The sequence below is a fragment of the Halyomorpha halys genome, unplaced genomic scaffold (assembly GCF_000696795.3).
Source record: "Halyomorpha halys isolate HHAL.00 unplaced genomic scaffold, Hhal_1.1 Scaffold916.1, whole genome shotgun sequence".
NCBI classification, from domain to species: Eukaryota; Metazoa; Arthropoda; class Insecta; order Hemiptera; family Pentatomidae; genus Halyomorpha; species Halyomorpha halys.
This window is the reverse complement of record NW_027108073.1, coordinates 409,330-434,304: the sequence shown is the minus strand read 5'-3', so window position 1 is coordinate 434,304 and position 24,975 is coordinate 409,330. Positions and strand designations below refer to the sequence as shown.

At 32.2% G+C, this 24,975-nt stretch overlaps 1 protein-coding gene across 4 annotated transcripts in view; it reads right to left on the bottom strand.

Moving 5' to 3' along the window:
* Positions 1–24,975, bottom strand: part of N (neurogenic locus Notch protein) — a 237,499-nt gene that overhangs the window by 4,591 nt on the left and 207,933 nt on the right. For 2 of the 4 annotated variants that reach the window (XM_014430838.2, XM_014430839.2), the window contains exons 9-28: positions 15,024–15,260; positions 10,072–10,378; positions 9,733–9,992; positions 9,051–9,321; positions 8,678–8,910; positions 8,303–8,597; positions 7,747–8,036; positions 7,345–7,650; positions 5,822–6,084; positions 5,193–5,394; positions 3,954–4,144; positions 3,707–3,857; positions 3,116–3,254; positions 2,793–2,988; positions 2,534–2,710; positions 2,210–2,457; positions 1,878–2,127; positions 1,602–1,804; positions 745–868; positions 175–420 (exon numbers count right to left, since the gene is read on the bottom strand). In XM_014430838.2, the coding sequence (XP_014286324.1) occupies positions 175–420; positions 745–868; positions 1,602–1,804; positions 1,878–2,127; positions 2,210–2,457; positions 2,534–2,710; positions 2,793–2,988; positions 3,116–3,254; positions 3,707–3,857; positions 3,954–4,144; positions 5,193–5,394; positions 5,822–6,084; positions 7,345–7,650; positions 7,747–8,036; positions 8,303–8,597; positions 8,678–8,910; positions 9,051–9,321; positions 9,733–9,992; positions 10,072–10,378; positions 15,024–15,260 (4,589 nt within the window). The remainder of the gene's footprint in view (positions 1–174; positions 421–744; positions 869–1,601; positions 1,805–1,877; positions 2,128–2,209; positions 2,458–2,533; positions 2,711–2,792; positions 2,989–3,115; positions 3,255–3,706; positions 3,858–3,953; positions 4,145–5,192; positions 5,395–5,821; positions 6,085–7,344; positions 7,651–7,746; positions 8,037–8,302; positions 8,598–8,677; positions 8,911–9,050; positions 9,322–9,732; positions 9,993–10,071; positions 10,379–15,023; positions 15,261–24,975) is intronic. The other 2 variants (XM_024360766.2, XM_024360767.2) reach the window with 1 other exon arrangement.

Here is a 24,975-nt window from a genome sequence, read left to right as displayed (position 1 = left end):
TATAAAATTTGGAAATAGATTTCTTATGAGTAAATTATTTTCAAAATGGGAGTCAAGATATATTCAAGCAAATATGTTTTGTTCACACTGATGAGATAAACTAAACATTTTAAAGATAATAAAAATGATTTATTTCAATTGTTAGAATACAATTCAATGATGATGATAAATTACCTTGTCATCTTGAGCATCTCTGTTCGCTCCATGCGTAAGAAGTATATTAACCGCATCAACATTATTTACAGCTGCGGCCCAATGCAAAGCTGTTTTTCCAGAATTATCAGCAGCATTAATATCTGCATCAGCATTAATCAGGTCTTCTACCATACCTTCGATGGCAAGTCGTGCTGCCAGGATAAGAGGAGTTGTTCCATCGTGCATTCGAGCATTGAGGTTCGTTGCTCTGTTTCTCAGAAGTATCTGTGAAAAATAATAATATGTCTTTATTTTTTACAATATTGTTTGCTTAATATTCTTTATTTCTATCTTTTTATTTCAGAAACCTTACATTATTTTTGAGAAAGAAGTTAATGTATAGAATTAATTGTGAAAATTAAATATTTAATTATGCTTAGAAACAGATGAACAAACAGAAGAAATATCTAAGGAAAAACCAACCAATGTAAGCTCATGATAATTTAATCTTAATTCTTAATTAAATAATATAATTAAAAATAACTATATTTAATTATCATTACATTTATAAACAATATAATGAAAATCATATTTGTTCATGGTACAAACCTGAAAAACTCCCATGGCATCAGCTGCGACAGCTGCATGTAGAGGTGTTCGTCCCGTGTTGTCCTGTGAGTTTGCCTCAGCCCCTGCATCAAGTAGTCTTTTAGCAGCATCAGCTCGGGCGTACCTTCACAACCAAAGTATACATTTATTAATAAACTGTAGTAATTCACAAAATTATTAAAACTAACTTTTATACTTTTAATTTTAATGATTACTTATAAAATCCACTCAATTCAGTTTGATAGAGACATGTCGGACCACAAAACTTTATTCCAATGATTAATGTGGATAAGTTTATCTGTTAAGTTTTAATATTTCATATATGAAGTATTTTGTTTGTAATACCAACATAATATGGAAAAATGTTCACTGGATTTAATATAAGAATATAATTAATTAACTACTTATATTATTATGTCTACTTATATTAATATTAATTAAGTAATAATTTAGTAGAATTGATATATAAGATCATATTTAATATTTTTTGATTAATTACAGTAAAACCCTATTTAACCAGCAGAAAAAATACAATAAATAAACCCCTAAGAAAACTAACTTTTGATGCTTAGTATTAACACAGTTGAAATATTGCTTTATTCATGAATAATATTTTTTTACCAGGAATAGTAGCTAATTGTCCCAATTGTTCAAGGTCAGAAAATTGGAAAGTTTTAACCAAAGAGAGAGCACCACATTAAAATATATTATCATCCTTATGATGTTTCGGAGTTTCAGCAGCAGGAAATTACGTTATATTACATTTATACCAGAAATAATTAACTTATATTAAGATAGAAAGCAAAAAACTTGGTCAGATTCAATCTATACTAAATCTAAAAAGCGCAAAACCGTACCTCGCAGCAAGGTGGAGAGATGTCTCTCCGGTTTTGTCCATAGTAGCATTGAGTTCGGCTCCTTGAGCCACCAAGTCAGCGATGACAGCAGCAGTACCATCTTCCTCATCTTCTTCTCCTGTGTCAAGTCCTCCGCCCTTCACAGCTGCAACCATCAAGGGCGTCATACCACAGGGTCCTCTCACATCGACTGATTGGGTTTCCTACAAGATGTTTAAGTCAGTATACATTCTCACTTATGTGAAATCATTTACATTGATATTTCTTGATAAATACCATGCTTGGGGGAGTGAGTATGACATTTCTTGTGTCAGGAACATGATGAGCCCACATATCGTCGTAGTCGGTGACAGCTGTATGGTCGGAGGCGTAGCCATTATCCCTTGCTCTCTTTGCCGGTGGTAGATCGCCTTCATCATCAGACCAATGAGGAGGTCCCAATCCGCCACTCACTTCAACTCCCTTGGATAAGTTTCTCATCTCCTGCCCATCCGGACCTCTCCTCCTGGATCGACGCCTTGGACCACTATAAACAATAAGTCATAAAAATAAGGTTCATTCTTTTTTTATATTCAAAGTAGGTTATGTTATACAAAAATATTACAAACCTATTTGTCCTGAGGAAACCTTCTGGAAACCAGGTAATGCCATGAGCACGCTTCCTTTGTGCTGTCACAAGAACACCAAGAAGGAGACCGACAAGAGTGACAAGAATGATTCCTATAAAGACAAACTTTCCAGATGTTGGTGCTTCTGGAAGAGGAGGTTCTGCACCCGATACTCCTTGAATCTTTACTATTGGAAAAGATGTGGAAAGAGCATGGTTTTGAGCTGTAGCAGCCAAAAATCCAGCAGCCTTTAAAAAAATAAAATAACATTAGATAAATTCAATATTTTGACTAAAATTACTATAAAGAAAAAGATATAAGTACCTCATTCGCTGTTGGGAAACATTCCCCACCTGGACTCGCCGTACACCTTCTGTTGTCGATTTCAAGGAACGCAACGACTCCTTTAGAATTCTCTTCTTGAACATTCCAAGGGTATATCATTTCTCTACCATCATTTCCAGTCTTAACACGAACTGTAGCCCTCAATTGATGTCCAATCTGCAAAGTTTCATAATTATTAATGAATTTACTTTTATTGCTACTGATAGTAACTGACAATAAACCAAGAGTTACTACTTACATCTCGAAGGAAAGAAATAAGATTATCACGGAACATTTGTAGGTCCATTTGTACTACAACAGATATTGCACCTTCAGCGAGACGAGGGGGTTCTTTCTCACAGTCTAGACCATCCCAATTACATTCAGCATTATTACATCCATAGTCACAATAACCGTTAGCATAGTGCTTTTGGCAGTAAGCATCGTAGATGGGACTGTAAAACATTAAATAATGTAGGTAATCTTAAAATAAATTATACTTTATATCCTTAAAATATTATTCTTTCACAGTTTTCAGTGTAGTACATTTTATCTATTTCAGCAAGAAATAAAGACACTCACTTGCAAGGAGGAAGATTCTTCTCACAATCTCTTCCATCAAACAAGCACTGCGGGTTGTTGCATTCCTCATCACACTGCCCGTTCATGAAGACTTGCCAACATTGAATTGATGCAGTACAGTTCCTCCATGGATTCACACCTAAAATACCAAATCACATATAAAATAGATATTTTTGAGAATATTTGATCTTATAGTTATTTTTTATACATACAATCAAATCAATTGGTCAAAATTTTAAAGCCTAAAGTCTGTACAATTTTTTTCTAAAAACTAAATTAAATTTTAATTTAATCTAATGCATCTGAATAAATCATATATTTACAATAGCTTTTAAAGACACAATAAATTTTGCTTTACTTTTTTTTCTTTATCTTAACAATTATTTAATCTATACTTTCAGAAAAAACCTTTTTCTTCATATTACTTATAATACTTTTTACTACAAAACTTCTGTTTATTGATAATAAGTGAAGACTAATTTAAATTCCTTAGTAATAAATATATAACAATTGACATATATAAACAATTAACATTAAACATAACAATTTACAGACATAAATAAAAAATATATAACAATGTCTGGTAATTACCAAGTGAACAATCGTTCCCATCAAAACCACAGGCTAAAGTATTGCATTCTTCATCACATCTATAGTTGCCAGCCTTCCTAAAGCAGCCGTTTACTTCACATTTCTCCCTTTCAATTTCCATTTCTGTCTGTGTCACATGTTGTGTCGCCTGCTAGAACAAATATTAATGAAATTCAGTTACAAATGCATATTTTGCAATTAAAAAAAAAAAAAAGAAGAAGAAAGAAATTATACAGCTGCTTCTTACCTTCATAAGACTGTCTCGGCCAAGCCCACCTCTGAAGTTGGGATCATATTGATGACAGTTCTTACCCTTCCATTTCGGTGGGCAATAACAAGCATACTCTCCAACTTTATTCTGGCAGACGCCTTCATGCTGGCAAGGTTCAGAGGAGCATTCATCAGCTGTGTCGATTTCACAATGGCTACCGCCAGATCCTGAAAAGTCATATTTTAATATAAAATTTCACAAACTATTCTGTTATTTCATTCCCTAAGCCTAGTGGTTCTTTTTGCCAACGCCTGGTGGCTGCTTGGAAGTTGCTGGCGTGTTACAACCGAGATAGGAGTGTCAAGATCCATTTATCGGTACTGCCGAGAAATTAATACTAACTGTCATAAGTGGGAATCAAACTCATAACACAAAGTTCCGATCAGAGCACGCTGGGACCCCACCCTAACACAACAGCTGTGCCCCAATGCATACATATGATACATAAATCTATATGTATGTGAGAGCATGACTAGTAAAACTATATATATCCACAGCAACTGAATTTTTGAGAAAATTCAAAAGTTATAAATTCATTAAACTGGGTCTTCTGCAGTTAAAAACTTTGATTTGACAAAGTTAAAATCCTAAAGTACATAAAATAAATATTGATTATATGTTTGATCAAATTGGATTGGATATGGATATTTTTGGATAGTGGATGGATAGTTCTGTACAAGGTAAAGCAGAAACTGCCTCAATGGACAAGAAAAACTCATAAAGTAACTTTTTTTATCATTAAATAACAAATTATATTTCAACGTAAAATGTTCGCATTTAATAAAAACAATCAAATAATTGTTTTAAATGGTAAAAAACATTCAACTATAGACAGTGCTACAAGTGAAAACTGTTGGGGTTGGACATAGCCAGTTTTACAATGGATATAGAGAGTTCAGGTTTCTCTCACAATTATTCATGGGATAAAACTAATAAAGCTGCTATAGTATTGCATAGTTTTCTCATAGAAGCCCGATAGATTAGGGTTAGAAAGATTCAGAATCCACTATTACCTCGATTTTTATACAAAATGGATATAGCGTGTTTTGCAGATCACGCCTCCATAAGTTATTGAGAAACTCTATGTAATAATACTAAAACTTCATGTATGCAAAACATTTAGCTCATAATAGGAAATAGTTTTTATAATCCAAATAATTTACATATTGTCACAGAAATATTAAGAATAGTGAACAAAAAGTCACATTTGCATACCTGGTGGACAATCACAGATGTACCCTCCACCATCAAGTGTCCTACAAGCACCGCCATTTTGACATGGATTTGATGCACAATCGAAGCCAAAGAATTCACAGTTTCTTCCTGAATAGCCATCAGGGCATGAACACGAGTGGCCTGTATCAAGAGCAGTACATATTCCACCATTTTGGCAAGGACCGCTTTCACAGAAATTAACCTGAAACAATAAGAAAAATTGATTGCTTGGTTTGATATGTGACTAATATTAATATATATGTGAAATAATAGATTGTGTCCCATATATTATTTTGTTTAATTTTTTTATTTTTTTTTTAAGTCCAATGAAAATGGATATTGATTTTCATTAAATATTTCTAATATCTTTTTTTTTGTAGTATTTCTTTAAGAGATATTTTTATTAAACTTAATCCATTTACCGGATCTTAAAATTTATTAATATATAATATCAAAGGCTATATTACATTGTTAATTTATAGTAATTGAAACAGACTCCATCTATATAGAATAAGTTGGAACACGTATCTATGTATACATAAATAGAGGTGTGTAAAAATAATGTAGCTTATCATTATTAGCTGACTTATTCATATAAATAAAAAATCATACATTTTAATACTATCTACCTTGAATTCACAATGCCTGCCCATATATCCAGTTTTACAGTTGCAATGATAGTTGTTGACGAGTTGGACGCAGTCTTGAGTCCCAGGTCCGGCGCATGGATTACTCAGGCACTCATTGATGTCTCCTTCACACCGAGGACCAACAAAACCTGGTGGGCAGATGCAGTCAAAACCACCGATCCTATCTATACACGTTCCATTGTTGTGGCACGCTCCCATTACACACTCGTCTACATTAATATCACAGATTATGCCCAGAGTACCTTGAAAATAAAAAATAAAATTATTTTAAAATTCTAACAAGAGCTGAACTCTATAATTTTAAATTAATAAATACTCATATAATAATGCTTAAGCTACTTAAGAAATAATTATTTAACAGATCAAACTTTAGTTTTATGGTTTAAGACTATAGAATATGTGCTGGCAACACCATATTAGAACGAAATTTAAATGATTAATTGTTAAAGGCGTTGGACTTCTATTAAGTATTTTACAATGGGTTAACAATATAAATCTGCCAATTTTAATCCACTTAAATTTCATTAGAAGAAAATTACCATTTTCCTATCATTCCATCATCTTTATTGTATTATGTTACAAGGCATTTACTTCATAATTAGACATTAAAACAACTCTGTTGTTCAGTTTGGTATTTGAAAACATACAATGTAAAGTAACTTCTACCATTTTTTTTTTTATAATTAAAAGTTACTATCTACTTAGTTTCTCGCCACAATGTCTCTTTTCTCTAAATTATGGTTGTTACTTCGCTTTTTGTTTTCAGCCCTGATCAAGGCTTGAAATTCAGACTGAAATGGCAGCACAAATACAAAATGATTTTTAATTTATTTATTTATCATTACTCAACGTACCCCTGACTATCTTATCCTCACTGTGAATTAACCTTTTTTCACTGTACTAAAACAATTTAATATAATTATGAAACAATACATTTTATAATAACAACAAAATAGTGCTTTACCCGAGCAGAATTCTTACTTTGAATTGTAATTGTCTATTAGACTATTAGTGTAAGTCTATTAGAAACCATTACGCTATTAAAAACCTGAAATCGTCTAAAATAACAATACTTCAACCAGATGATAATAAAACCAATCCCTGACTAGTTTTTGGCATTCAGGAAGAAATTCAAAGCTCTGATAAGGGAAAATGTTTTTTTAGCAAATTAAACAATGTGAAACCCTAATTTGTCCTTTAGATGAAACATTTGAGAATTATTAGGGTAAAAATTTCTGCTGTATTTTATTTTTAAAGGAATTAGTAGTATGAAGAACTAGAAAAGTTTTTAATTAGTATTGATTTATCAATATTTTGCACATTAATAATAAACTATGTTACTACGGTGAGTAAATAGTTCCATTGAAGGGTTGCCAGTATGTATTCAAAAGTTTTACCTAAATCTCAATTGAATATTTCACAACAGATATTCAATAGTACTAATAATAAAATATCTCAGGAAAATATCAACCATCATCTTGTTACTTAATAAAGAAAGTTACCATGAGGGCAAGAGCAGATGAAGCCATTGACTAGATCATGACAGGTCCCGCCATTTTGGCAAGGTTTACGAGAGCAGTCGTCCACATTAAGTTCACAGTTCTGCCCTTGGAAACCAGGAGCACAGTGGCAGATGTAGAGGCCGACTAGATCTTGACAAGTTGCACCATTCTGGCATGGAGCTGAATCGCATTCGTTTATCTCAATATTGCAATAAGAGCCAGTATAGCCTTCTTGACAATGGCACCTGTGGCTGTTACCAAAGTCTTCACATGTTCCATTATTACAGAGGTTGTCACGACTAACACCTAAAAAAAAATTAAAACATGAATATTTTAAAAAATTCATACTAGTAATACTTTAATACTCATAGTAATTCTTAAAATAAAATTATTGATAATTACCTTTCCTTTGAGCAGCATCCTTACAAGAGACCATTTGAACATCGCAGACCTTTCCAGTCCAACCAGGAGCACAGGCACACTGATATGTATTCTCTTTCTGCCTGCACTGAGCACCATTTTCACAAGGTTCTGTTGCACACCAGTCCACGTACTGATCACAATGTTTGCCTGTATAACCATATGGGCAATGACAGGTATAATAGTGAAGGTGGTCGATACATGTAGCACCGCTAGCACATGGGTTCGAATCACATTTGTTAATTCTAGTTTGGCAGTTTGAACCTGTAAATCTGAAAAGCAATTTATACAAAAATATTAATATTGCGTCTTCAATTCTTTAGTCTCATAAAATAATTTTTGTTGTTAACTTATTGTTATAAATAACAGTGTTTAATGCCATAGAAAAATATATAAAATTAAGCATTCATAAATTAACAATACATTTTTTTTTTTAATATGAATATTAAATCACAAATTATATTTTTATAATTTATATTTATTTTATAATTTGTATTTATATTTATCATAAAATATTGAAAAAGAGAAAAGAACTTACCCAGGCTTACAAATGCAAGTGTAGTTGTTGATTCCATCTACACATGTTCCACCATTCATACAAGATGACTCAGTACAATCTTCATCATTGGTTTGACAATTGATTCCAGAAAATCCAAGCGGGCAGGTGCAAGTGTATGAGTTCACATACTGAGTGCATGTTGCTCCATTCAAACATGGCTGAGAGAGACATTCATCTATGTCAGTTTCACAATGCTTATCACCAAAACCATCGGCACACAAACAATTGTAGTCACCAATTCCATCAAGACAGGTTCCACCATTTTGACATGGGACTGTTTGAACACAAATAATTATAAGATTAAGGGTATAACAATACCAGTAAAATTAATTAGGAATAAAATAAAAAACTAACATGAGGCACAGTCATCAGTGTTGATAAGACAATCTACTCCTTCGTATCCTTTAGCACATATGCAAGTATAAGATCCATTTGTGTTCCGGCATGTAGCACCATTCCTACATGGAGCTGATATGCTACACTCGTCGACATCTTCATGACACAGGCGACCTGTGTATCCAACAGAACACTGACAGGAGAAATCCAGATAATTTGGGGAAGGAGTGCACTTAGCACTGTGTTGGCATCTACAAAAAAATAAATAGGTTTCATTTATAACATTGAATTTTGTATATGTAATTAAATCATTATAATTATATTAATTTTTCAATTAACAAAATAAATCAGAAGAGAATATAATTTGGAATTTAAATGTTAATTTTCTTACAGATTTGGTGTGCAAGGATCCATTTTGTTTTGACAATCAGCCCCAGTATAAGGCAACTGACAGACACATTTATAACCATTGACAAGATCGATGCATGAGCCTCCATGGCGGCAAGGTGCATGTGCACAATCATCAATATTGGTCTCGCAATTAGGTCCTGTGTAACCTGCGATGCAAGAGCAAGAATAGGCGTTGAGGTGGTCATGACAAATTCCTCCGTGCTGGCAAGGGTTTGATCCACATTCATCGATGTCATATTCACATCTTTTTCCTGAAAGCAAAATTTATTCAAATTATTAATAAAGTACAGAAATGTATTGTGGACACGAAATTTTTGACTATTTCAAAAGATCAATCACCATTTTTTAAATATTGTAAGAAGGGAAAACTAGAAAATCTATAAACATATATTGTCATGTTTTTATTTTATTTGACAAGAGATGTAAAATATCACTACAATATGCTGTACATATTAAATCATAGGAAGTAGATAGAAAATTATTAAATATTGTGGTTGCATTATGAACAAAGTTATAGTTTTCTAAAACCATTGTTTGTTTTGGGATGTAAAAGTTTAATCATTGACAGATAACGTCATGTAAAAAAAAAAACTAGTAACCTCTAAAAATGGATATCGGCAGTTACAATCTTTCTGTTAATTAAAACAAAAACAAATTCTCACCTCCATAACCAGGCCTGCAGTGACATATAAACTGATTCAAGCCGTCTTCACAGGTCCCTCCATTGGCGCAAGGATTTGAGGCACATTCGTCTACATCACTTAAACATCGTGCATCATAATATCCTCGAGGACATTCACACTTAAAGCTATTGACTAGATCTATGCATCTGCCTCCATTCGCACAAGGGTTAGACGAACACTCGTTTATGTTGGTTTCGCAATGGATACCAGTAAATCCAGGAAGACACTCACAAGTATACCTGAAATGGTTAAATAATTAAATAATTTTATGCATGAAAAGTCCTGAAAAGTTAAAATGAAAATTTAAATGACTTTTACCTGTTAATACCATCAATGCATTTGGCACCATTACGACATGGATTGCTATAACACTCATTGACATTGATTTCACAGTTGGGTCCAGAAGTTCCAGGTCTGCATCGGCATTGATATCCATTGATAAGATCTTCACAGTGACCTCCATATTGGCAAGGAGAGGAAGCACACTCGTCGAGCTGGGTCTGACAGAGGTAGCCAGTGAATCCTGGGTGGCAGAGGCAGGTGAAAGAGTTCTCTCCATCAATGCATTCGCCTCGGTGACAGGGTGAAGACTGACAGTCGTTGATGTTCGTTTCACAGTTAGGCCCTGTAAATGGTGGTTTTGTTATTAAAACTAATAACAAGAACCAATTTCCTTTATTATGTTGAACACATTTTTTTTTAATTTCAGTTGTTTTATTTTTTTTTTTTATAAATATGATGGCAAAAAAACATAATGGTCATCAGTGCTAGCAATATTTATTACATAAATTTAAAAGTTAATACAATTAGCTTATAATAAAAACAATAAGAATGTAAATGTAAAACAAAATACAATATATTTTATAATGAAGGCTATCATTATAACAAAGGTTCTGCATGGAATCATTAGATTATCATTTATCCAGCTTGACAAAAAGAGACAACACTTCACCTATCTAATTAATATCATTCCCTGAGAATATTGAGATATTGCTTGGAATTCCTTTTTGGCTTAATTGTTTGCAATGGAATGGGCATTCCTTAAACATGTAGGCTATTGCAAAAGCTTTGTTTTATACAGTATTGGGATTCTGACAATAATTCTTTAGAAATCAAGTGAGCATATGGTCAATTATGAATGTCCAATACTAAGCAGGGTGAGGATTACTTCTTCCTTGTTGTGACTTGTGGACTGTGAATTTTACTTGAGAATGTCAACTTTATACTTCATTAAATATAATTAACAAATGAAATTCTTCTTTTTTAGAACACATAGTTGACAATTATCACTGACAGATCAAATGTTTAGTAAAAATAAAAATATTAATGTGACAATTAAGATATGAGGGAATGTTAGTATCATGATTTATTAGTTGAATAATAGAACAAAAAATAATAAATTTGAAATATTGCATGTGTACATATCTATTTACTATGTACTATAACATAGTGTATATAAAAAAGTATGTAAACAAATCACAATTCTAAATTTATTTTTAAAACATATCATATGTATATATTTTTTTAAACCTTAAAATTCTTCTGAACCCTTAAAATTTAATTAAAATAGCTTTTAACAAGTACTAGATACATATAATTCTCTATAGATTGTAATTTTTTTGTTAAACTGCAATTTCAGGAACTTACGCTTAAATATAATCATAAGCAATAAAATAATAACTCATTCGATTCCAGAACAAGATGGTTGAATAAGACTTGCATTTTTAACAATATATAAGATAATTAAGGGGTTAAAAAAAACTATTACAAAATCGAAAATTAAAGTTATTCTATAAATTAAATCCAAATCAATTTACGAAAGAATTAAAAGGCAATACAAGTTATGAACAAAATAAAAGAAATAGTCATTATTCCAAATGGGTGGGTGAAACTGCAACATGTTTAATTAATCAACAGGTTCATTTCCTTCTCGTTTCCTTTTCTTAGATGGAAAAAAATGGAATGGAATTCTTTATTTCATAATGCCTCTTATCTATAAGAAAAATGAATGGCACTTGTCTATACCAGAACCTGAAAAACTTTACAGTTGAATAATATACCATAAATAAAAATCCTTTATATGGATAAAGGATTTTTATTTATGGCAATCGGCAATCCTATAAAATGGATGTTCAATTGGCTCTATAAATAAGATCATTTTGCAATAATCATTTTCATTTAGAAAAGGTTTGGACTTGGGTGTTTCCAAATCATAGTTCCAATAGTTTTTTATTTCCAAAATTGGTTTAAATAATGGTATCAGAATAATTTTGAAAAATAAAATTGGTTTTTGAAAATCAAATTTGAATCCAATTTGAAAATCCAAAATTGGTTTAAATAATGGTATCAGAATAATTTTGAAAAATAAATAACTCCCATTACCACTATTTAATTTTCTGAAATAATTTATTTAAATTATGCTACATTACTGTTATTATAATTCAAAAATTCATGATACAAAATCATGAATTTCCAAATTTTATTATTATTATTTTTGTTTTTTATTAAACTAATTATGGTTGTAACATAAATTTACTTTGAAATCAGTTGAGCATTTTTGAAACATGATTTTAGTTAATAAAAGAAAATATTAAACAAGAAAGATAACTGCCAACAATTAGTGACTCTTTGACAGTTACCACGACTGCCATGGTATAAAATAATTGGCAGTTGCGACCTCGAAAACATTTCCTATAAGAGTATTATTATTACCATATCATCAGGTTTTGCAAGATAGTTAATAATACAAGATGGAATAGTGACACCTACTGTCATGTAACTGTCACATGTATATGGTTACATAAAGGACTGATACAACTAATCAACTTTATCATCATTGATTAGTTTGTTTGATGTTCAAAGATTTTCACTGTTTAAAATTTATTTATAAATTAATTCACATTATAGGTACGTTGTTCTGCCTCAATTAGCGAAACTGTCAGTGTCCAAAAAAGGAATTTCTCATAGTGGCCTCAAACAAAACTTTTTATATCATTAAATATCGATATATTTCATACAATTATGATATAGGTATCGATTTATTTTCTTTGGATGTAATCAGGGGAGGTGGTAGCTATATTTTAACTTGATGCTCTTTTCACGTGATCTTTTATCCGCCAAAATATAAGGAACAAAATGACTGCCTGAGGATCACATTATTTTCCATAAAATAATTTTTTATTCATTACGTGGAAATACTCTTAGTGTTGTCCAGATGAATCAAAACAAATACGACCCGAGCAGGTCCTGAGAGATGTGTTTCGGGGCGAGATAGATACCAAGATGGGGGGGGGGGCATACCAGAGCCCGTCAAGGCGAACTGCTATGATTCAATGCAGCCAACCTCTGCCCTCCATCTTCCCTACTCCAGAGGATCCGGTATGTTAATGCCATATTTAAAAGAACGGTCGTATCCATAATATTTTTATATTAATCGATCAGCTGATGATGTATTGGCTCTAAGTATCGATAGCTAATAATACCGCGATATTAGAGATAAGATCTAGGAACAGGGGCAGATCATTAGAGGGAATCGATGTTCCAAACCGAATGATCCTTTATTAATGATATGATTAGTTATGCTTTAGATTGATAGACTTTTAAATTAAGAAGTAACATGGATAGATTAACAAATTGAATTAAGTTACTTGAAGTTAATCAATAAATGAAGTTTCTTTAAGTCCAGTAGTCATGAAAGGTTGAACAAAAAAAATATTTTCAATAAAAAAATCTGTTCTTTTTTTTTACATGTTTTGCGGTGTAGAATCCGAATATACCAATATATGACAAGCCTTTGTCTTCTTACCATCATGCCGCATTCACAACAAAAATATTTTTAAAAAATCCTACATGTCTATTGGCATTATTAAACTTATAATATAAAGTTAAAGAAAGCAAAAAACGGAACTCTGAAAAAAAACCTTTTTAATATCCGGTTTGAACTTGACATATCTGACATCTGTAAAATAGTTAGTTTCAGACGTATTTCGTTGAAGCCTAGGCACAAATGGAAAGTTACAAGAGATATTTGGCATTTTTCGCAGAGAAACGAAATGGGTTTTGTAAGAAACATCGTCTACTTTAATTTTTGAGTAATAAATATAAATCTGAAAAAAAAGTTTTAACATTTGAGTTGTTTTCGTTGCGAAATCGCTGGCTGGCTTAGTGACAAACCTAAGGAACGGCAGCAAATCCTAAAAGATATATCGCTGCTTTGCTTTAATAGTTACAGACAAAAAAATAAGTTTAGATTTTATAATGGATTTAACATATTCCAAAGATAGTATGGTTGATTTCGGTTACTTTCTCTAATAGTGCCTCTACTGGCTATTTCAAAACTAGTAGGGCTATCAAAAAGTAACGCCATTCTGCGGTACAATCAACACGATCCTTAATATACAAAAGATAACATCAATTTTGTCAGATCTTCCATATAGAATTGTTGAGAAAATCTTCTATGATTTCCCTTTGGAAAACCCTTTGTTGTCTTTAGTCTAGTAGATCAAAAGTTCAACCCTATTTTCTTTTTTAACATAAAACTCCTTTTAGAATTACTCCTGAATAAAAATGGAATAGCAAACTAACGGCTTTTAAAATCAAGAAGTGACTTGAGGTAAGGAAAGTTTTGATGATGATAAGTTGGTTGTTGGGAGTATTTATTGCCTCAACAACCATCATTCAATTAATTACCAAGCTAGAATCCTTGGCCCGTATCGACCATCAATCACAATGAACCATTGCATATTTATCACTTTTAATGGCTTCGCTAATTTCAACCCACCGAGCACTCCAGATAAAGGAGGCATTGCTTCATTTAAGCAGATTAGTAAATTAGTGCTGATTTACATTGCCGACATCACAATAGCTATTGTTCACCAGATCCTCGTTCACTATCTGTAGTTAACATAATCGACTTCAGATCATGTATGTTAACCATATGATATTTTCAGAATTTATAAGATTAATAATTTTTTTAAGTACCGTATTTTCTGGAATATATGTCGGACCGTATTTTAAGACATCCGGTAAGTTAGAAAATCTGGCCAACATTTTTGGGAAATTTTAGAAAAGAGGAGAATCCTTCGACAAATTGCAATGAATTTCCCAATCTCTTCTAGTCTGATTGAAAATTTCAAACATACCTTTTTTTTATTTTATAAATAAGTTGCATTCGTAAAGCTTTGGGTTGTCACAAATAGCATAATGAATCACAACTCAGAAAACCTATGAATGCACGTACAAACTATAATCACGATGTTGCAACAACTTACCAGTGAAGCCAGGATGGCAGTCGCAGGTATATCCTGCGATAGAATCCCTGCACACTCCTCCGTTCCTGCACGGGCTACTGAGGCAGTCGTCGATGTTGGTCTGGCAGCGAGTCCCCGTGAAGCCGATCGGACAGGTACACTTGAAGCTGTTGATGAGATCGTTGCAGATACCACCGTTCATGCAAGGGTTCATCTGGCACTCATCTATGTCCACCTCGCACTGCGTGCCAGTGAATCCTGGAAAAGAAAACATCAAATTAAAAAAATCTAAACTGTAAAAGTAACTCTCGTAGATTTGACATGAGAAAAAATGATAAATATCCTTATTGTATATGTTTTAAAAATCCTCTGACAGTAAAGGGTATATTACAAATTTTTAATTTTTGACTATTCGAATAAAAGATGAACCAAGATGATACAAAAAAAATAATAATAATAAATAAACATACAGTAAAAACTCAACAAGTTGAATGGAAATCCATTTCACTCAGAACTATAGAATTTTCGAAATATTAATTCTTTAAGTTAAAGAATTTAATGAAAATCGATTTAGAGTTATCTAATTTCCTATGAAATAGGAAAACGGATAAAAAGTAGTAAATAGAATTATTTGTTTCATTTAAATAGTTTAAAAGTATATTAAACTCACAAACTCAGAAAGTAACGTACGATATGCCAATCTTCGAGTTATAGAGTCTACCAGCTCTCCGAATTCGACTTATACTCGTAGAACCTAAAGGTTCGTTCTATCGTATTTTTCATTCCGAGGTATAGAGTATTTGGTTCAATCTATCTAAGAATATATTGAAGAACAGATTTGGAATTCGAAATGAAGAGTTTTTTCACTTTATCGAGTTATAATAGAGTTTTACAGTATATAATTGAGAAGAAAAAAAACTAACTAAATCGTTAGAAAAGAAAATTGCCTCGCATTATTATTGTTAATTAATAATGTATCCTGGATTGGATATTTTATATTTCGTAGTTTTAAACATAATTTATAAGTGTTAAATAAATTACTATCAGAAATATCAATAATCGGAACTGCCGACTCCTATCTCAGCTAACTGATCTAAAATAAGATTTGTGAAACTGAACTCGTCTTATTTTTTATAAAATATGAAATCAATGTCTTTAATTTTGCCAGTAACCATAAGAGAATGATAATAAGGTAGTGTCGTTTGATTTTTTTCATTTATGAAATGCTTTCGATGGTTTAAAATTTCTTAAAAAAATAAAAGCAAAAAAAAAAACAATAACTTAGACGACAGTTATCGAAAGGCATTATGCACTGAGAGATGAGCAAGGGAGCGTTCCTAGCAATTCCAGCTCCATAAAAGGACCCGCTGGACGACTTGTCAGAGCTGAAGAAGGCGAGATTCCTCCTCGCGCCATATGGCGAAGACACTCATCCAGAAGAAGAAGAAGGCCCTGTAGAAGCTGTACAGGTGTCCGGCTTGTTACAGGGTATCGGATGTCCATATACAGCCTCCATCTCTCTTCTTTCTACAGCGTCCTTTATTTTCATCTGTCGGCAGGGAGGTATCAGGAGGTGAAGGAAGGTGGTATCATGAGATGGGCTCGTTACGGCTCTCAATAAATAAAAAAAAATAGCAAGTCCGTATATACTGAACCGTTTTATATGCACAGTATGGTTATGTATGCAAAATATACTAGAGCGTTAAAGTCTCTCTTTTGTATATTTTTTCAATTCCGTTATGTTAGTTTCTTTTCTTTTTTCCTAAACCAATAGACGGACTTATAATCATTATAGAATTCAGAAGTTTAAAATGTTTTTACTGAACCATGAAAACTAAGAAGAAAGTTTCCATTGTACGTATCTACCAGTTCTACAATAATTGGAATATGTAAACTACATTACATAGGTGTTACTAAGAAAATAATTCATGAACTTTCCATGTTTCAAGAAACTAAGAAAACAAATCTCACTAATGAGGCATGGTTTTCCTTCCATGTTAGCCCAATCATTTTTCGTGACTTATGGCAAGGATTGGTACAGGAAACTCGCCATTAAGGATGAAAATGTACTTGAGAATTTTCTGAGTAAAAAATCGTTTCGATGGGAATCTAAGACGATTACCGTTGAGGATTGGTCAAAGATTACAGTGATTGGTCAGGACTTGAGGACACGGCGAAGAGGGGGAGGAGGGTTAAGTTAAATGTAATGACATCATGGTCAGACCTCAAATAGTATAATAGGAGTATACATCATTGCAACATAAGGAATAAATAAACAAATAGTTTAAGCTGTATTATAAAAAAAAAAAAAGGCTAATAAAGAATAAATTTAATTTTACGAAATCATTGATCGCTGGGGATACATTAATGCTATTAGTACAAGAAGCCGAAAAGAACTTTGGTGCCTTATTGGAAGAGCGAATTTTTCAGTCTTGTTTGTAGTTAATGTATACAAAAAGTAAACCATCCTAAAAATCTGCAGTGGTGGATGGAGAAAAAAAAAATATTTTAAATGTGGTCTGTTGGTGTGATGTCCTCTCCTAATTCCATTAAAGATTTTTGGCATCTAGGGACTGTGTACTTGAAACAAACCATCTCCAAATGATACAATTTTCATACATTTGTTACTCTCTTTCAGGGAGCGCCGTGTTGAAACTCCCACTTTGTGTTGGTAAATTAAGAGGGAGGATTATTTTACAGAAAAGTACGAACTAAATATTTATTTGAAATAAGATAACATATTTTGCCTCGGCTATTGGACTAATCCCAAATTCATCTTTTACACAATTTTCTGATTTTTTAATTTTCAAAGTTCTATTTCCTAGCCACCTCGAAGTTTCTGAACATGCAACCCGCTCAGAAAACCATTAGGCAGAACGATGAGAAACGGCTTGGAGGATCGGGGATCTTTATAGAGACCATCCATTTCAATCGATTACGACACGGAGGATGAAGAATCGATCTTGGAGCAAATCGCAGAGCTTCGACCACATAAATACATCCATTTCTGGACATTTTTACATAACGGACTAGAACAAGGGTCCATTAAGAACCTGCGCTGCCGCGAATTACATAACAATGTCTTATCCGGAGCCAAGTTCTGAGAAATCATTAATAAATCTTTTTTTAAATATTTTTTTATGAAACATTTCTTAACCGTTTTGGATTTATTCATGAGCGAAAAAGGAATACAACGTTATGATGTAAACTTTTGCAATTTATATAATTTCATTTAAAAAAAATAATAAAGTACCTCTATACAAACACTTCGCTAAAAATATAAGTGCAGTTAAAAAATTACCCAATTATAGAATGGTGTACTAGATTTAGAATTATTATTTGAAATTTTATTTCTTTAATCGTAAACAAAATAATCTAACATTAAGAAGCTTTTTTTAAAAAGTAAAAATACTTATTAAACTAAATATAAATACCTAATATGTACAATACATACAAATATAAAAGTTTGATGCAATCCCAGTAATATTTAATGTTAAGATAAGGAACGATTTCGCAAAATCTATTCCATTATCGGTTTTAAATTTTTGTTTAGGTTTTAACTTTCTTAGAAAAATGTCCCTTATTTGTTAAAAATTAAACTAAAAAATGTTGCTAATTTTGTTTACGATTTGAACACAAAAATGATAGAAATAACAATTCAGATGATCATTCTGCATCAAATAAATAAATCATAGTTACAATTGTCTAAAGTATTGAAAGCCACATCCAGCCTACTGTTAAGTAGTCAATTTTCAAGAAAATTGTGTAGGTATAGAAAAATAAAATATGCATGCCAGAAAAACTTCTAAATTTCATGAATTAGGCAAAAAAGTCTATATTTTTATTTCCTTTCGCCTGCACTTAAGAATCTCAAATTTCATCGAAAACAATTTAGTAGTAAATGAAAACAGAGAGTTTATTGAATTAAGGGCACGACGAGATAGAACTTTTTTTTTTTAATTTCTGAAGATCCTACCAAATAGAAGTGAAAATGTCATACAGAAAATAAACATATTGAGTTAAGATTGATTTTATTATATATTTTTTTTTTTTGTGAGACAAAATAAAAAATCTATTCACGGCCCGCCGAATCGAAAGCTTCCAAGGGTGTAATCAAAGATACAGTTATGCCTGCGTACGTTCACTTACGACATAACAACTCCCGGGATGATTGACAATCGAGAAAGCAATCGCCGCGCACTTTGGACTCAGATATCGATTCTGATCGAATTAACCGAACGGCTCGTTAGCGCCCCCCAACGTGCCCACCAGCGAGCTACTTACCACCAACCAACGACCTCTAGTTACCTGCTATTAAGTTACCCAATAGGTCCTCTTCCCTACCTCGTTGCAGGGGGAAGAGAACGCCATCAATTACCAAGAAAAACGGGAGTTTTGAGAACATTTCTTTTGAAATGCAATATTCAAGAGACCACAACGGGCGGGTTGGGAAACGCCTGGTGCACGATGCGCCTAGAGGCAGAACCCTGAACCGGCGGTAAATCTTGTAGAGTGTGATCGCCTGGGGGCTCTCCGGGGTCTTTAGACTTTGCTGGCCTTTAGCAATCTGATGCTGGCGAAACTCGATGAGCCTCTGGAGGATCAGCTCCAGGATATGGCTCCAAAGAGAGAGCATTTTGAAAATTCCATTGAAGGAATAAAACAATAAACACTGTATCCTCCATATACTAACATATATCGACCTTTAATTAATGGTACACAGAGTAAAAAACTACCCTCAATCCGTTGGGTACAGCGACTGCGTCTCGTCATTCACTCCTTTTGCCTTGGTTACGGATAACGATTGAAAGTCGGGTACGAATGGGGTACGACAAAAAGATGGATTATGAAGAAGGTAAAATGCTGAAGTTCCAATCGTGTATTAAGTTCAACTAAAAATGAACTAATATAGATAAGCGAAAAAATAAAATGAATTTCAAATGAGTTTTATACCCTTTAATTAGGCCGTTAAAAAACGAAGAAAGGGTGGATTATCTACCATACCAAGCAAATTATGTTACCTAATAAATGACCTAGTTGTGTTTTCCATAGTCAAACTAATTATGAATGTATTCAGTAAAAAATACCTAATAAAAAAACACACCAAAGTACCTAATTTGTTAAATGGGCCCTTCTTAAAGAGCAACGAAGCCATGATCTTCACGAAATAATACTAAATTATATGTATATTTAAGTATGGATTATTAGGAACTTGAAGTTTAAGTTGTTTTCATTTCAATCAATAAATATATCACATTTATTCATATATACGATATATCAAATGAAATTGTAAACCATGCAATTACATGTTATGAACTCCGTTGTAAACTCCACCTATTTTTATTTTATCCTTCGAAGGGGCTTTGAGGAAAAGGAATCCCCAAGGAATTGTGCAGGACATAGTTACTCGCTAACGGATACAATCAAAGTCTTGCAAGCAAGCACGAACTTTCCGAGAAACTTACCAGGAATGTTTTCTTTCTTAATAACCGATTCCAGAACTGTTAAATGCTGGAATTACACAACGATCCTTTCTGAAATAGACGCTGGAAAAAAATAAAAGACGTGAAAGACTAGCAGGTGTGAATTGCAATCATGAAGTTTGTTGCTTAACGATAATCTCAAGGACTGATCAGATCAAATCAGACGTAGGATCGCATACTTCACGACTCATCCGCCTGTCAAGATGACCTTTCAAGACGCCTAGGATACAGGACGATATATAGTTCAAGCCAATTACAATCCATCAGGCCATTAATGGAACGCATTATCATAAAGGTGGTTTAATTGGATATTGAGAGGCAATTTGCGACAAATTATCAAAAACCTATTAGAAATATAAATGTCAAGACAAATTAGTATAGAAGGCAAGATAATTATCTAAATTAATTATAAGAGATAACCTCCAATGTAAAGAAGGGAGCAGGAATAATGAACCTAGCAGAAAAGGGTTGTTGGGCCTATGAGAAGTCCTACATCAAAACAACCTAACTTCAAATAAGACAATGCCGAAATTAATTAAATTAAAAGAATTATAATTTTAATTAAATTAGAATTAATAATTAGAAAAACCGTGAGTTGGACAAATTGTACTTGAATACCGAGTATGACTACTTGTACTGAGAATACTTGAGTAAAGAAAACAATGCCCATACTGAAGATATTTCAAGTTAAGTGCAAGTAATGTAATCTATACTCAAGAAAAACTTAAAGTATTCATGCTTGAAGAAGTTTGTCGGGGGGTGCGGTCAGCAAAGAACAACATAAATAAACAAAACCATATTTATTTATTTTATGCCGACGTTTCGACCTGAGTTTCAGGTCTTCATCAGGGGTTGTGTCGTAGAGGAGGGTACTCAATCTAGTACTAATCTTTCCCTCCTCTACGACACAACCCCTGATGAAGATCTGAAACTCAGGTCGAAACGTCGGCATAAAATAAATAAATATGGTTTTGTTTATTTATGTTGTTCTTTGCTGACCGCACCCCCCGACAAACTTCTTCAAGCATTAATCTACGGTCAACTATCTACACCTCAATTAAAGTATTCATATTCAAACAGTTTGAAACACAAGTATTAGTAACCAATACTAAAAATTTTTAATTAAATGGTATTCAAGTACAAGAAGTAATTTATTACAGGTTTACTCATTTATCAATTATTTGCTATCAATTAAATAAGAACTCAACATTTTCAAGTTTGGTTTAATCTATTACAAAATGTTGAGTAAGTCGATACTTGATTACACATAGTACTCTGAAATCATATAGTTTTTACTCAAAATCGAACATTAATCAAGTATTGGCAAGTAGCACTGTTTATTTATAGAATTGTTAATTTTTATTATCATTTATATTCTTTTAAATAATGATATAAATGTACAATATATGTGTGTATAAAATATAAAATTAAAATAAACAGCACTTTGTTTAGTTTCTTAAGTTGGCTCACGAGTTACATTTACAAGACCAATACATATGAGTAGAAATAAAAAAACAAAAAAAAAAAACTATTCAGTTTAATGGATGCAGTAAAAGTAGAAAATCCATTTCCTCCGACCATTTCGATCGAAAATCCTTTCACAAGAACTGGAAGCTATCTAATGACCGGACATGAGTGGTCCTGACCCTTCGAGTCCTTTTTTTTCTTCTTTCGATTCTGAGAGTGAGTCGTTACTGAACTAGAAACGTGAGCCAGTGGTTCATCCCCGCACTTCGGGGAGGTGAGTGGAGCAATTCGCACAAATTGGATGGGAAAGTGCCCCGTATCCAGAGGGCTTTAATAGGACCCGTTCTTTATTTAAAAGGGATGTTTAAATTAATCGGAATAGCTTGACAACGATTTAGAATTTAATAATCGATTTCAAGATTGATTATAGTCCTAATGTATGCAGGCATGAGATAATAATTATATTTAAAGTTCATTAATTATTATCGCATCGATTGGCGTACCATTATTCTTGATAGGATGTTCCTGGTAAGTTGGTAGTACTTCATTGCATCTGTCATATTGTCAACGCAAAAAATAATAAGGGTCCCAACGATTATCATTGCAGTACATTCCGCGTTCATAAAGCATCGAAAAGAAAAGTCAATGATAAAAATTAATTATTCGCTTGAAATTCGAATAACTTAAGAACATTTTAAAATTTTAAATCATGTTATTAAATTACTTCTTAAGAACCGATAGTGATAAATAAAAAAAAATCTGGTTATTTTGGTTGAAAAAAACATTATTGGGCAAGAAATTCGTTACAACTTCATTTCTGCAGATTTTTTATACAGATTGTTAGTTTTAGTTTTATAAAATAATCTTATTATCTTTTTCTTTTTTCTTTTACTAGATCAGTTTTATAGAATATGAAGAAGAAAATTACTTTTAAAATTAAAAACTCAAAACATTATTTAAACAAAGTCAAGAATTTTACTTTATTTCTGCCTAACTCAGTTAGGCTTAGTTAGGTTTTTATTAAAATTAACTTATAGTTATTTTCTTAATCAACGAATTAGTTACTTTAAAAAATCTTTTTGACAAATTATGGGATAACGCCCCCCAAAAAGGGGGGTCAAATATAAAGCTTTCACAAACATTTATAATAGATTATAAAAAACAATAGTACGATTTAAATAATATTTAGATAACTAATTTAGAGTTAAGAGCATAAAATAAAACGAAGTCTCTTTTTTTATTATTATTGAATATTATTATTTTGTTTTCCCCAAACTTGGCCATTCGAATGGGAAGATTTAAGAGAGTGTCATGTAGGTAAAAAATTTGATTAGCGAGTTGGAATAAGAAACCGCTAAAATTATTTGAATTTTATAGCATTATGAATAATAAAAGCGGATTTTTTAATGTTTTTGAATATGGTCCTTATATAAAGTTACAAATATATTGTAATATGATATTTCAATCAGAATACACTTATATATTTTAAAGTAAATAAAATGGTATTTACTTATGAATTGTGAGTTAGAATAAAGTTGTTAAAAAAACGCAAAAATTATTTAAATTTATTTTAAAGTTATTTTTTTTCCAAAATATGCTCCGAATATAATGATACAAATATATTGCTAAGTACTTGGAAACTCCAAAAGAGTTCAGTGACACCGGACATTGCCAAACTAGGGGCAGGGAAGAACTTTAATTGCAGGCCCCTCAAAACGTTTTCCTTTTGCACAAGCCTTAACAGCTCCCCTTTGGAATCCATTCCGGACATACCTCTTTGCATTGTAGAGCTTTCTACCTCTTTGCGGGCTGATATCTCTTTTTGCCAATACATCAAATGTAATTTTTCCTTAAATATAAGAAGCATTTCTAAGCTAAAAAATTAAAAAAAAAAAAGTATAATACAAAGATAAATAGATAATGTTATCTTCCAGAGAAGTTTAACGACGCCTAAAAACCCCGTGACCCTGACGTTCGCAATGAAAGAACTCACGAAGGTCTTCCCAATTGATAGCGTCCTGAGAATTTTACGAACAAATGAATGAAACCATCTGAGCAAATAATGTTACTTTTTAGATTAATTTAACGCAAAAATAACACTGAATATATATTTTTTTATTATAACAAAAAACTTTTTTTTACAGCGGATGGATGAGATCTTTCAAAGCTAATCTTGTATAATCCTAATGGACAAATTCAACGAGTTGAAGAAGAACGTAACAAAGACCAATTGAATGGTAACAGAACTTAAAAGGGAAGTAACATCATTTTCTTTAATCCTCGCTCAAATTTATTACTTATTAACAAACAAAATTATTACTTTTGTTTTAATCGTACCCTAACAAATTTTCAGTACCAAGATTCAAGGTAAAATAATTTATTATACATATAATAAATTTAATATATGTTGCTAATTACGTTAATTTTTATTTTCACTCACAAACATATAGAAATGTATGTCTATGTCCCTATATATCCTCTTAGGGATAAATTGTGATCGTGAAAAATTTTAAATTCGAGTTTTCAACACAATTACAGGTTTTGGGATCCCCTGGTTCAAAAAAACAAAGTATCGAAAAATGCTCTATCTATATTAACAGCCTAGCTAAAAAAAGAAAATTCGTAAGACGAAATTGAAATTGCATATTTAAGGCAGGGTTAAACCTAATATGTTAAAGAAACTTTTACGTTAAAATGGAATTGCAACTTTACTTATGCCATTTTATTTTTGGGAGTGGAGGGGAGTGTGGAAATTATCAGATGTTTTATAAAATGGTGAAACGTTGAATCGTTAGTTATTTGTTCGTATTTGAGAAACTTATACAAAGAAGTCATTTTTTCAAGGACATGTTTAACTACCAAATATTTACCTACGAATGGGTTTCCACTTTACGAGGCTGGGTGAACCCAAGGAGAGCTCTAGAGCCCCAAGGGTTGACTCACGGCCAAAGTAACAGAATAAATAATTATGGAAGATTATTGATTGACCGTGTGTAAAGATGAAAGGAATATGGTCCGGGTGC